Below are 14,636 nucleotides of genomic sequence, written 5' to 3'. Positions count from 1 at the left end.
ACATCACTTGTTTTAAGTAACTGAGGAAATTCTATATTTCCCCCTCCTGCCGGCCCCCGTGCCCCCATGCTTTTGCATGGGTTGGTCTCATGTTACGCATCCAAGTGGAAAGGACCCAAAATACATCACCGCTCAGTTGTCCATTGGCTGAGGACTGAACTCCACTAGGAACATGGGAAGCTGTCTTATACCAAGTCGGACCATTGGTCTGTCTAGGTCAGTGCTGTCTATACTGACTGGCAGAAGCTTTCTGGGATTTCAGGTGGGGGACATTCTGCGCTTCACCTGGAGATGCCTGGGATTGAACCGGGGACCTTCTGCTTGAAAGGCAGATGCCCTACCATTAAGCTATGGCGTTTCCCCACTGCACCCCCTAGCTGGGCAAACAACATGGTAACCTAGTACACCCACCAACCTGGTTGGCATAACTTTCAAAATTATGTCAGCAACTGGTCCATCTCACACTGCTCCAGGTTTTTGAGGCACTGAGTAGCGTGCAGCTCTTTAATGTTGGGAGAGCTTCATGTACAACGCCACTACCATGTCATAGAATGAGGGAGCCCTTGCTTGCGTAGAGCTCCTCGTGCGCAACAACGATGATATTTAATAATAAAGAAACAAGATTAGCTTGCCTAGCATTTCACATACAATATCATAGTACAGTGGTACCTCAGGTTAAGTACTTAATTCGTTCCAGAGGTCCGTACTTAAGCTGAAACTGTTCTTAACCTGAAGCACCACTTTAGCTAATGGGGCCTCCTGCTGCCGCTGCGCCGCCGGAGCCCGATTTCGGTTCTTATCCTGAAGCAAAGTTCTTAACCTGAAGCACTATTTCTGGGTTAGCAGAGTCTGTAACCTAGTGTATGTAACCCGAGGTACCACTGTAAAGTGAAGGGCATCTGATTTCCATTGCATGGGAACTAGAAATGGTCACCTATGCTTAGTGAAAGTCCCACCTCCCAGAGCCTAAGGTGGGGGTGGGGGCTGCAGGAGGAACAGGGAAGCTCCACTGTGCTAGCAGAAATCCCTGTTCAGGCTTCTACTAGTGGACTCATTTGTTGAATCTGGCCCACGCTATGTTTATTATGATATCACCATGAAAGGTGTAGTCATGGTTTATGACGTTGCTGCTTCTGCTTACTCTTCCCTGTACCTACTTCTCTGGTCCATGTGGTCTGCAACATTTTAGCTCATAAGAGAATGACAGGTGTATGTATAAGTAAATGACCACATCTTAAAAAGTAGTCTTTGAATGAACCTAGTCCCCGAATTACTCCCTGAATCCATCTAGCCTAGGCCATTATTCACTATTTTCACTGGCAGTGGCTCTCTAAGTTTTACAGATGGAGGCCTTTCTTGATAGCCGGCATCCTTTAGCCAGCAGTGCCAGTGTTTAGACCTTGCACATGCAAACACATGCTTTGGCAATGGAGATTAGGGGCAATTTCAAGACTAACATAGCCATGCCTCTGGAAATTCATAACAAGAAGCCACGATTCTGGAAATCCATGGACAAGTACAGAAGTTGGCCCATTCTGATCAAAACTTCTCTCATCTATAAACATAAGGCAGGCAACCCAGGAATCATTTTTGGGGACAAAATGTCCCATCAACCATATTGACACTAAAATTTACATCACTTTATTCCAGTTTAGCTGTCATGAATAGATCATAATTTGAAGAGGGTGCTGAGGATCGGGGGGGGGGAATCACTCACACACCTCCATTGTCCTGGAGAGAAGGAATGGCCGTGGAACCAGTTAAAAGTCATAAGAAAATCCCTTGTCAATCAGACCAAAGGCCCACCTGGTCCAGCCATCTGTTCTCACAGTGGCCAATCAGATGCCTATGGGATGCCCACATTCAATACCTGAGTGCAACAGTAGTCTCTCAACTTCTGATTCCCAACAATTGCTACAGAGGCATACCGTCTCCTACAGTGGAGGTAAAACATAGCCGCTATTATGGCTATTCTATAATACACATTCTGCCACCCCTTCCTTCTTCAAGCTACCCTTTTAATTTCCAGTTTCATACCAGCCCTTTTACCCTCCCTTTATGGTGCTTTTATTGCACTTCTGGATTCTCTTTCTCCAACCGTAACTTCCCCCCTCCAAAAAAATGAAACATGCACTTGAATATTAAATCCACTGGAATATTAAAATCATGTGGAACAACCTGTGGCAAAACTAGGGAGTGTCTCTTCCTAGCAAAATCAATGCTCCATGTCATTTGCCCCTGCCCACCTGATGGGCATCCCTCTGTGGTAGAAAACACTTTTATCCAAACGGGCTTTGGATTCTCAGTTTTCTGCTACCCACTCTCCTTCCTTTTCTTCCTGGCTTCTATATAATTTGCTGTCTTCTTCAAATCCTCCACCTTCATTGTTCTCTTGCAGTCTCCAGATTTGGTTGACCTTTATGGGGCGATCTCTTAACCTGCCATGTGGGGATCCCTTGCAGATGACCAGAGTGCCTGGAGACTTATCAGGTCATGCGTCCATAGGAATGACTGCTGGGAGGAGCACGGAGAGAAGAAACATCCTGGTTCACCTGCAACAGCACAAGCGGACACCTTCAGCTGCCCCAGATGCAACAAAACAAGTCTCTCCTGTATTGGTCCCTACAACCACAGCAGTTGCTGTAGCCTTCCAACATTTTGACACCACTCCCAAAGACGCGCTCCTCCATTGTCTCCCAAGGCAGACCGATGCCAACAATTATCCACATTCCTTGCTGATTCTTTGTGGAAGAAGACAGATGAGGCCCATCTTAGTCCTGCATCCTGTTCTCAAAGTGGCTAACCAAATGCCCTTGCGAAACCCGCAAACAGGACGCGAGCATTACAGCAGTCTCCTCACTTCCGCTCTCCAATAACTGGTATTCAGAAGCATACTTTCTCCAACAGTGGAGGGAAAACAAAGCCGCTGTGGCTGGTAGCCATTGATAGCCAAGGCTGTGCTGCCTTTCCCTTTTCTGGTCTCCCACCAACCTCACAGTTTTGTAGCCTGTTAGCTAAAGAGTTGAGCTAGAGGTCAACAAAGCCCACATTTGCCATGGACTCACTGGACTGTTTTAGGCAGGTGACTGCCAGCTCCCTGCCTCTAAAATACAAATCTCACAGAGCACTTGTGAAGGTGAGTGACAGTGAGTTTGCATGGTGTGAACAAGACCCTCTCGTTGCCTGTGCTGTTTCTTCTGCGGTCGTCTGGTAGTGCTTGCATGCCATGACTTCTTAAAATCCAGGGAGGGAGGTGGCATGGGCTGCCTTGGAGTTTGCAAATTTGACATTCAAACATTGTCAACTGACTGCAGAAGAATATTCATTGGTGATGCTCGTTTGCCAGAGGCACCCTAGGGGTTGTGTAGCTTTTGGGCAGTTACTATATATACAGAAAAACAGTTTCTTGAGATTCCCCTTTCTTTTGGTTCAGGTCCATCCCTTTCCTTTGCGCATTGTGAGACTATGACTCCCCTCGTAACTGACCGTTGGCCATGTTGCAGAGGTTGGTAGGGACTGGAGGATTACAGATTCCCCCACCTTGCACTAAAACTGATTAAGAAATATCATGGGCCTCCTCATTCCTGCTAATGGAATGTTTCCATTCCCTTTTAAACTCCTCAAGTGAGACCTGTCCTGGATGTTCCACTCACCACACTTACACCCTGAGCTCAGGACATACTGTTTAAATTAAGAACAGCTCCAGGCCAGCATGTTGATAGAGTGAAAGTCCCCACCAGTAAACACCACTGACATGGGCTGAAGGCACCCAGAACGAAACAGTTCAGACTGGCACATTGTGCTCTTCACTACACAGCCGGCGTTTACTAAGGAGGTACCAGTCCCCATGGCAAACATTTTTTAGACTGGCTTTGAGTGATGTATTTATTGTCTATCGATTCTCCTTGACTCCCCACTCCTCCAGTTTGGCTTTTTCAATTTCTTTGCTGAAACCATAGTTTTAAGATAAAGTTTTTCTGCATGATTCTCATAGATGGCCATCAATTAGTCCCAGATAATAATTCTGCCATCCTCAACTTTCTTTCCTTGGTGAACTTTTGTGACACTTTTCACCTCTGCTCTTCCTAGATCTCCAGCTTCTCATCATTTTGATTTTATTTTTTATTTTTTAAAAAGTAGGGTCTGCTTTGTCTTTTCTCCTCCCTGGACAGGATCCAGAAGGCAGCCACTCTTGATGCCTCTGCTCTTCTCACATCAGGACCACTCAAAGGATGCTTCTCTTCACATCTCTGGCTTTAGTTTATCTCCTTTGTGAGGAGAAGCTCACCAGTTTGCCTTTTCTGCCACAGACCTTCTGCTTCATCCTAGTTCTAAGGGACGTCTCGCTAATGCTTCTCTCTGCTGTTATGACAATGTCTCAAGCCAAAGACGAGGATTCTTCCCACCTGTCTTGTTGTACACAATCTTTGAATTATCTCAAGTAGCTTCCTTTACTCCCCCTTCCTTGCAGTCCATTTTTTATTCTTACCACCTTTCCAAACGCTTCACTCCTCTCTCCCTGTATTTGTGTACAGTGTGGTGTTGTGGTTAAGAGCGGTGGATTCGTAATCTGGTGAACCGGGTTCGATTCCCCACTCCTCCACATGCAGCTGCTGGGTGACCTTGGGCTAGTCATACTTCTCTGAAGTCTCTCAGCCTCACTCACCTCACAGAGTGTTTGTTGTGGGGGAGGAAGGGAAAAGGAGATTGTTAGCTGCTTTGAGACTCCTTAGGGTAGTGATAAAGCGGGATATCAAATCCAAACTCCTCTTCTTCTTCTTCTTCTGACTCCTCTGTGCCTTTCTAAATTACTATATCTGTCTCCATCACTTGTCCCTTCCCTTTTCTACTAGCAACAGAGTAAGGTGGCGAGGTGGAACTCACCCCCCGAGGCGAATGGTCATAGCACCTCCTTTGCATGCAGAAGGTCCCATTTTCAATCCCCCAGCATCTCCAGGAAGGTCTGGGAATATCCCCTGCCTAGAACCCAGTCCGTGTAGGCAGCACTGAGCTAGATAGATCAAAGGTCTGATTCGAGGTAAGGCATCTCCCTGCATCTCTTGGGGTGTAGAAAAGAAAATGTTGGCATAACAGGCTACTGCTGCTTAAATCCCCCTCTTCTGTACAACCATAGAAGTTGCAGGAGCCCTGTCCTCTTTTTCACCTGGCTACTTTAATGCAGAGCTGGGCCCATTGCATGACCAAAACATGTCTAAGTCCCATTGAGTTCAGTGGTGCTTACTCCCAAGTAAGTGTAGGAATGAAGTTACAGCTCCATCCCCATTTGAAATCAACATGGGTGCAAAAGGCACTTAGGTCATGGGTTATCAAGGGCACGTCTACAGGGGTCTTCTCAGAGCCTGTACCGAGTCGTGCAATCCTGAAAAGTCCTGTGGCAATAGTGCCTGCTCCTTGAACAGTTTCAGAATCCACACTGAACAGTTTCAGAATCTGGTGCAGAACCCCCAGGAAATGGCAGAGGGGGAGGAAGCCAGGGAAAAGCTGAATTGAGGAGTCATTCCACCTGACACCTTCCTTCCCCCAGTTGTTTTTTTTTTTTTTTTTTTTGAAAGCAAGCCTTCCACTAATGTAGGTGCCTCCAGAATACTAGGAAGGGGCACAACACATATATTGTGTTCACATAAAGCCTAGTAAATATGATATTCTGCAGAACATCCATATCCTTTTGGGGTTTTCAGATGATAGGTGACCGTGGCTGGGCCATTAAAAAATACCCCAACCTCAGATCAGTTTGCCACCCTATTGCTTTCACCTTGCAAATAAGCCTCCAGGTGTCTTTAAATCATTTACTTAGACATACCCACGTATATTAGATATTTTGTGGCACACAGAGAGAAAGGAGGAGATGGGAGAAGAAAAAAAATCCTGTTCTGATTTAAAAATGCTTGCCGGTCTGGTCACCTGGAGACTAGTCTTAACTCGCCACAGGAGACTTCTATACAGTACATATATCATAGGGAACTGTGTGGAAATTCTCACTAGAAAGCTGATGAATTTCCATGAGGGCTTTAAAACCAAAACAAACCAAAACAAATTTGCAACTTGATGTGGAAAACTGAACTTGGAAATGGAGGGGAAGTGGGGACAAGAGAAATGGAGAAAAATCAACAGTTTCAGCAATCCCTTTTCAAAGGCGGTACAGGGCTCAGGTTTTGCTTCAGCAAGAAGCAAGCCAAGACTGAGTCCTCTATCGTACCAACAGTAGCAATTGCATCTTGCTTGTTAGACCTGGGAGGTGCTGCTTTAGTTAAAGGTACCCAGCTTTCTCCAGTAGTCTCCCAGCAGTGTGGAAGCCTCTGGTCTCACTGGGACATCTGCCAAAGACATCCTTGGGCTGGCCCCACAGGCTCGCATGGTAGCAGTTCTTCTGGGGCTGCCGCTTCATCCCCTTCTTCTGGTTCGGAGTCCTCGACTCCATCTCCTGAAGAAGAGGACCCTGACTCCAAGTCCCTGACAGTCCTCAGTGCAAAAGCTTGTGGGGGAGTGGACAATTTTGCATTATCCTTCACCCCTTTTATGGAGAAGAATTACATGATATGGCTCCCAGCATGGAGCACCTGCCTCAGACTTAACATGGAGGGGGAGGATGAATGCCTCTGTCGTTCCACCACATAAAGAGGACAATAATTTGAGGGTGGGAAAGTAGCTTACTCCAACCAAGATGGCGGCGCCAAACAAACTCAGTCTCTGCTCTTCCTGTGGCAGCAAAGACTCATTATTTTGATTGGCTGGGCCATTATATTTGATCTTTAGGCATTAAACATTATTAAAAGAGTTTTATGCCATTCTATTGTGTTGGTGTTATGGAGTTGTTTGTACCATGGGAGTGACTTCCGATTTCATCCCCCCCCTTTTTTTTTTTAAAAAAAGTTCATCTGGTTACGAAACAATCATAGCCATTATTTAAGTTTCCATTACATTGCACATGTATAGAATGTGAAGTATGAATATGTCACTCCATCTACGTCTGTCTTCATCTCTGGGGGGGAGGAACCCCAGCAAATTAAGTCTACAAAATAGGCTTTACAAATGCCTGCAAATCACGTTATGGCTGGGCATCTTCAGTTTTTCATACTGAGAAAACAAGCTAGGATCACTGGGCATGCCGCCAGATCCCAGAAATCCTAGAAATAACATTACACTCACCCAAACTCCTCTTACAATTCAGTTAAGAGTTTGGGGAAGGGCTGTAGCTCAGTCATGGCCCAGGTTCAATCCCCAGCATCTCCTGGTGGGACTGAGAACATCTCCAGACTGAATCCTAGAGGTCCATTTCCAGCAAGAGTCAACAGTGCTGAGGTAGACTTGGTATAAGGCAACTTCCCGTGCTCCTCTCCCTTAGCTTATACAAGGGTGTAGGCAGCTATGGTGTTTCATAGAAGGATGCCTAGGTGGAACCTCTGTAGGGAATAAGTGGGTGAAGCCCTGTGTTGCTGTCCCTTGAGCTTCCATCATCCCAGACCAGTGGCTATACTGTTGGGTCTGTGGAAGATAGCATCCAGAAACATCTGGAGGGCAGTGTGTTGGCTACCCCAACTTTACTGAGTTGCAAGAGAGATTGCCACTCCTGTTCACCATATGGGAATAAATAATCTGATGCTTATTCATTTGTCCAACATTGGGTTTGAGCTGCACAGCATTGATAAACTGAAAGGGCAGGCCACAATTATTTATTTTCAAATATATATATATATATTTTAAAATGCCAACCAAGGCTCAACACACTGGACCATTTCCAAGAGCTAAGAACACCAGGAGTGCCCTGCAGGATCAGACCACAGTCCTATTTAGTCCTGCCATATTGGCCAACCAACTGGGAAGTCCATAAGCAAGACCTAACTAAGCACAGCAGCCTTCTCACCATTTGCGAGTCCCGGAAACTGGTGTTCAGAGAGGCATACTCTCAGACGCACCTTGGACTGGGCTTGCAGTGACATTTGTATACAATACAGGGAGGTGCGATGGCAGGAATGCCGTAGGTGAGAAAGACGGTCACTGTGGGAGCCACATAATTGTTGGAAGGCTTGGGGAAGAAGGAAAGGCGAACTTTGGCGGTAAGAAGGGCCCATTTGCCCATATCTGGGGAGCTGAGGCAGCAACAGAGGTTGATGGCAAGGCAACGTTTGGAAAGTTCAATCGCTTTTAAGAGCAGCTCATGTTTGAAAACTTTAGCCCTGCGTGTGACCTGGTTGGAAGGCAGACCTCTTTACAGGCCACGTTCCAGGGCGCCACTTGAGTAACTGGAACATAATTAGGTGGGTGGGTGGGTGGAAAGGGAGGCCAGTCAACAAGAAGCTAGCGGGATGGAAATAGAATAATAACACAACTTTTTAAGATGACAGTGCAGGGTGGCCAGAACACTAAAGCAAAAAAGAAAGAGAAAGAAGTAGTAATACCTAATGTGACATTTTTCCAGCGGTGTGATAAATTAATGGTGTTATAAAAGCATGAACCATTGAGGCCCATTCGCTGTTTGTTAGTTTTCTGAAATGGATTCTGACGGCAACCGTAATGTATTCTTAAGCTGTGCCAACATTCTGTACAAGCCTGACCGACGGTCCTGTGAAACATTTCCCTATTTATATATATTTCTGGTGAGGGAAAGGGAGGAAACTCAATAAAAGGAGGGAGGTGGTTCAAGGCAGCGGGACAGGTAGCAGAAGCATTGTCACTGCACATCTTGAGGCCAAGGAACCTCGGAAGGGGAAGCCATTGCAAATGGAAAGCCTCTGTTGTTGGCCTTCTCCAGGTTTTGGGTGGAGCATGAAATTACCGAAGGGCTACAGCGCTTTGGCCTGAAGAGCTGCACCGACTCAAAGAATTCCATCTACATAGAAAACTGGGATGTCAAAGAGGGCTATGCCTCAAGCTTGTCCTTAACATGCTAGATTTCTATCTGTGGGAATTTGGGGGGGGGATTGGCACCCCATCATGAACTCTCGGTGATAACTAGTCTGTAGAACCTTTGTACTAAACAAAAACAGCCAGGAGGAGCCTCATGAACCCAGAAAGTAGTTCATGCTGCGCTTTTGTCAGGGCTGCTTCCTATGTTACAAATCGATGACACCAGAGTTCTGCTATGACTTTCTTCTGGCCATGGAGATGTATCATGGGAAAAATGGGTTTGTAAGCAAGGATATAATGTCCCTGCTGGGTTTTGCAAAGGGTGTGTGGTGTACCTAGGGAGAACTCCTAGCCCCCCGTGGGTCTACCAACCACCATCTTTTCCTCCAAGCAGACCTCTGGAGACCATCCCTCACCCCACCGTCTTGCATCTATTTGCTTACATTTCAAGAAAGCCATTGGGAAGCCCTAAAACAAACATCACAGCACAGTGCAAATAATATAACCACCTTTCAATCCAGAACCTCCATCCTATTCTAAAGTGGTGTTCAGCTGCCCACTGAGCTCGATGTCATGAGTTTGGCAGCGTCTGTGAACGAAGCCGTCACACTGGTGTTGTCGGGTACCAGTCCAAAGAAGAGAGAGAAGAACATCAGGTCAGAGAACACAAGAGGCACAAAACACGGAAAGAATTCTTCGTATCAGACTTCCACGTCCAGAGTTCCTGACAAGTTTGGGAGGCCGCAAGGACAGTTGCCTAAATCGCATGCCGTAGGAGGTCGTCCTCGTGGGATCAGATGGCAACCTTCGCAACTCAGCGAAGACCTTGCATTGACTAATTATGATTTTTATTTTGATGAGTATGCTGTGTGTTGGTCTCGATTCAAAGGCTCCAATCCTGCAAAGGGAGGTCCACCTGCCTGTGCAACAGCTGATGCAGATGTGGATCCAGAAACCCATGTGGAGGGCCAATCCCAAGTAATCATGTCCCGCTCCTTAAACACGAATTCCCACCCACAGCCACGTGTGTGTGTGTGTGTGTGTGTGTGTGTGTGTGAGAGAGAGAGAGAGAGAGAGAGAGAGAGAGAGAGAGAGAGAGAGAGAGAGAGAGAGGTTAATTGCATTTGCATGTGCTGGATTGGGACCACTGGATTGCTATGCCTAGATATTATAGGAGTCTGTTATCTTGGATGAGTTGCCAGTCACCCAGTGTGTTTCTGCCTCTTAATTGTGAACATGAACATTTTGACTTTCGGTCCATATTACACCTTTTTCTTCTTCTTCTCCTCCTTCTCCCCGCCCCCCTCTGCCCCCCTGTCCTTTCTTCCTTTTCCTTTTCCTTTTGCAGGCTGGCGTAGCGCCCAGGGGACGCTTGATGCATGGCAGATTCCGGACGGAAGCCCAAGGACGCTTAAATTCTGAGAAAATGTGAAACGCAGAAGGGGATGTGCTCTGCGTCCACGTGGGGCTTGCTCTCGGGTTGTTTTTTTGTGGCGCCGTCTGGCTGAGCAGCTCCAGAAGTTGCCACGCAAAAGGCGGGAACCGACCGAGCCCCCTGCTACTACTGCCTGCCCGAAGACTCTTTATTTATATATTTTTAACAGAGTATAAAAACCGCGTCATTAAAAAAACACCCAACTTCCATCAAGGGCTTCCCATGTTTCCCCGCTACCTCCCCTCTCTTTTATTTGACAATCTTCCGTCTTCGATCTGGAAAGCCACCTGAAAACGGGTTGATGGAGCAGGATTGGGGAACCTTTGGCCCTCCGGATGTTGCTTGAACTACAATTCCCATAATGCATAGCAAGCGTGGTCAGTGGCTGGGGAAGATGGGAGTTGCAGTTCAGCCACATCTGGAAAGCCAAAGGCTCCTCACACCTGTGACAAGTGTGACCTAGCGCAGTCGACCACAAAATAAATCTCAACACATACCTGTTCTGGTAATTTGCAGAACATCCAGAATGTGACAGGACCCCTCCCACCTAAAAAATAAAATAAAGAGGGGGGGGGAAGTCCACGGCTTTTTTGTAACGTGAAATGTTGGCTCAAGATCTTGGAGCACCGCTATCAGGCAAAGTAGAGATGATGAGGCTGTATCTGGGCCATCCTAGGTGGTGCCCTGGAGATATTGTTGAGCTCCAGCACTTATCAACCCCAGCCAAGGATGATGGGAGCTATATTCCTCCTCCACCGGAGCTCACCAGTAGTCTGGCTCAGTATAAGGTAATGGCCTTCAACTCTTTACTAACCAAGGTCCAAGAGGGAGAAGGGATGTCTTTCCGATCTGCAAGAGTCTTCAGAGGCCAATATTACCGCGAGGTTGCTATTATTATTATTATTAGCCCTAGCCACTCTGGGCGGCTTCTAACAAATCAAAACACACACAATTAAACACCCGCACAATCACTGCTGGCAGCAACTGCTATGGTAGGAGCAAACCTGAGTGTCAACCCTGGGCATGAGAAGAGCCTGCAGGATCAGGCCAGTGACCCATTGGAGACTAACGTCCGTTTCTCGCAGTGCCTGCAGGGAACCCGCCAAGCGGGACCTGAGTGCAAGAGTCCTCTTCTTCCCAATCTGTGGCTTCCAGAAACTGGTATTCAGAAACATACCGGCTCCGGCCATGGAAGCAGAGCAGAGCCATCATAGCTAGTGGTCCCTGATAGACTCATCTTCCATGAATTTATCCGATGCTCTTTTAAAGTCATCAGAGTTGGCGACTCTCACCGCCTTCCCTGGGAGTTGAGTCCCATAGTTTAGCTATGCCTTGGTACCTTGAAGGCCCTGAGAGTTTCCCCTCACTGGCTGAGGGGGTCTTGGTTATTTGGCCTGTCAAATATCGTGACTCGGCTGTAAGTTAAGAGAGGCAGAGGCAATGTCAGGTCCCTGCTCCTGCGGGTCTGCCTCCTACGCTGGGCCAACTTCACATTTTATATTGGATTGTTGGAATATTTTTTAAGATTGCAATCGACCTTGGGTGCCTTGGCAGGAAAGGTGATATATATGTATATATAGAAATGCAATAAAGTATTTGAACATGATCAAGTACAATAAAATGTCCCATAAAAATACTAGGGAAGGGCATTGCATGTTTTGCATGCAAAAGGTGCTCGGTTTAGTCCCCATCATCTCCAGGTCTGAAAATCTTGGAGAGCAGCTGCCAGTCAGTGTAGACAATATTGAGCCAGGTGGACCAGTGGTCTGACTTGCTATACGCTTCATGTGCCCAGAGCACCCTTTAGGGTCAGACTCACCATTTAGGCAAAACGAGGCAGGCAGGGGACTGATTTTTGGATTTCATGAGCTGGCAGCAGATGTTTAGTTATTTGATTTATCTGTGCTTCATGTTTGTGTCGGAGAGATGCTTACAGCATTCTTATTTTTCCCCTCGGGTGCAAAAATAACTTCACAAGCCTTGGGCACTGTGCATCAGGACTTTGCAAGGTGACACCATTGGCTGCAGGCAGGAAAATGTCTTAGGCCTGCCCTTGTGTAAGTGGCAGGATTGAGGCCCCTGCTGCCACCTTCCACCACGCCAGTTGTGGCTTCCTTCAGGGTTTAAGAGGAAGCAGGAAGGTGGCACAAACAGACATTAGAGGAGCACAGGTCACGAGTGCTAGGGGACACCATAGAGTCATTGCTTTCTCTCTAGAGAAGCAGGGCCTCCATACTGTAAATGCCATGGCAGACTTCTGCAAAGCCGATGCGATGGACTGGTTGCCAGAGTCTTAGAGAACGTAGTATTTATTTGTTCGTTTCTTGAAAAAGCTCGGCGCTGTACAAAAACGGGTCCTGCAATAGGCTTGGCAACCTCAAGGATTTGTAGTTAAGAACCTAGGAAGCTGCCAGGCCACTGGGGCACCCAGCTCAGGGGTGAATGAGCCCCGGGGCCAGGGGACAAAATGTGGCCCTCCAGGCTTGGGTTTTTCAACCCCTCGGTTTCAAATGCTGAGTCCCATCCGCATCCTCAGTCACCACACATCTTTGTATAGCCAACTGAGGAACACTGAATTTAACCAACGTGGTTGGTTCATCTAGCTTGCTGGGTTCATGTGCAACTCTTTCAAAATGGAGCACTGGCTCAGAGAGGCAGCGGATTAGCTTGTCAGGTTTGCTTATAGGGAGCAGACTTATACTGAGCCAGCCCATTGGTTACTGTTGCCCTGTATTGTTTACACTGCGTAGACTCCAGGGTCTTGGGCCAGTCCCATTACCTTAGATCAGGCATCCCCAAACTTGGCCCTCCAGATATTTTGGGACTACAGTTCCCATCATCCCTGACCACTGGTCCTGTTAGCTAGGGATGGTGGGAGTTGTAGTCCCAAAACAGACGGAGGGCTGAGTTTGGGGATGCCTGCCTTTTGCTGGAAATACCAAGGACCAAGTTACTCAAGGACCAAGTTACCCAAAATGGTGTGCTGCAGCCCCATCGTCTCTGGCCACGTTGGCTGGGGCTGATGGGAGTTGGTAGACTGAACATACGGAGGGCACAATGTTGGCTACCTCTGGACTGTGTAGCTTCTATGCCTTTGAATCAGAATTAGCTAACATAGCACCCTCCAAGTGTCACTAGACTACAGTTCCCATCATTGGCCATTGACCTTGCAGGCTGATGGTAGACGGATTCCTACAACACCCGGAAGGTTGGCTATTCCCGCTTTAAAATCATCTACGACATTTCCTGTTCCAAACAAAATAACAAGCAAAACCATATATATCCACACTGGACGATTCGGAGCCGTGGGTTGCATTCATTTCCCAGAAGAAGCACTGAATTCATTCTCGCAACTCTGCATTCTAACAATCATATTGGTATTTATTCTTGTCGCACTCCATGTGAGTTTCCCAGCCGTCTTAATTTATCATTTGTGTGCAGCTGGGTGATGCTGATTGTGATGTACCGCATTTCTGTTGCTTAAATGTGTACTTTGGGGGTGGGGGCGGGGCAAAGGGGAGAGCTGTGCGGGGGAGGGGAAACACAACATGCTTTACTTTGTGTTTGTTTTTTGGGAGAAAAAAAATAAGAAACAACAACAAAAACATGAAACGTATTTGTGTCAACCAGTGATTGCGCATCGGTGGCAGCTATATTCTCCTGTTAAAGGGGGTGGGGGTTGCTAATAAATTTGTTTTAACAATGGTCCCCAACACTTAAGAAATGGTTCAAAAAAATCTGCCTTATCCTGGCTGTTCAACAAGGTACAGAACCTAAGTTCCTCCTTAAAGACCCAACTCGGTTGATCTTCTAAACCTGCTTCTATAGAGTCACTGTTTTCAGGTGGGACTCATTCTCACACCAGCCCATTCCAATCAGGCAATGGAGGTGGATGTGGAGCTCCTTTGAAACAGATCTGTATCCCCCTCTAAAACCAGGCTTCTTGTGCTAAGGAAAGTGGCCAGAAAACGCACCGGAAAGGGCTGGATAACATTCACTTGATGCAGCGTCATCTAGCGTCCCCACCAAAAAATCAGAATAGATGGATGAGGTCATCTAAGCACCGTGTAAACTTGGTGCAAACGAATCAGGATAGCTGCTCCATAAACAGGTCACCTGGCAGCGATGCTTCCTAACTCGACAGGTGGTGCATGGGTGGAGTCAATGTTCATGTGAGAAGACTCAGCGAGAGGGCTGGGGTAGGGTGTGGGGAGCACTGCTGTCCACTGATCTCTACCCCCTTTTGCCAGCACGTGTTGCAAGCAGCAGAGAAATGCTCTGTCCAAAGTTATTCCCTGAGCAATTAAGAAAACACCCCACTCGTGCAGGCGTTACG

The 14,636-nt window shown here is 47.1% G+C and overlaps 1 protein-coding gene across 1 annotated transcript in view; it reads left to right on the top strand.

Moving 5' to 3' along the window:
• Positions 1-13,793, top strand: part of BCL11A (BCL11 transcription factor A) — a 261,059-nt gene extending 247,266 nt beyond the window's left edge. Inside the window, exon 4 of the mRNA XM_081188533.1 lies at positions 10,214-13,793. Coding sequence (XP_081044659.1) covers positions 10,214-10,287 — 74 coding nt within the window. The 3' untranslated portion in view covers positions 10,288-13,793. The remainder of the gene's footprint in view (positions 1-10,213) is intronic.
• Positions 13,794-14,636: the final 843 nt, after the last annotated feature.

This window comes from Podarcis bocagei (assembly GCF_964188305.1).
Source record: "Podarcis bocagei genome assembly, chromosome: 3".
Taxonomy (NCBI): Eukaryota; Metazoa; Chordata; class Lepidosauria; order Squamata; family Lacertidae; genus Podarcis; species Podarcis bocagei.
This window is presented reverse-complemented; position numbering and strand designations above follow the sequence as displayed.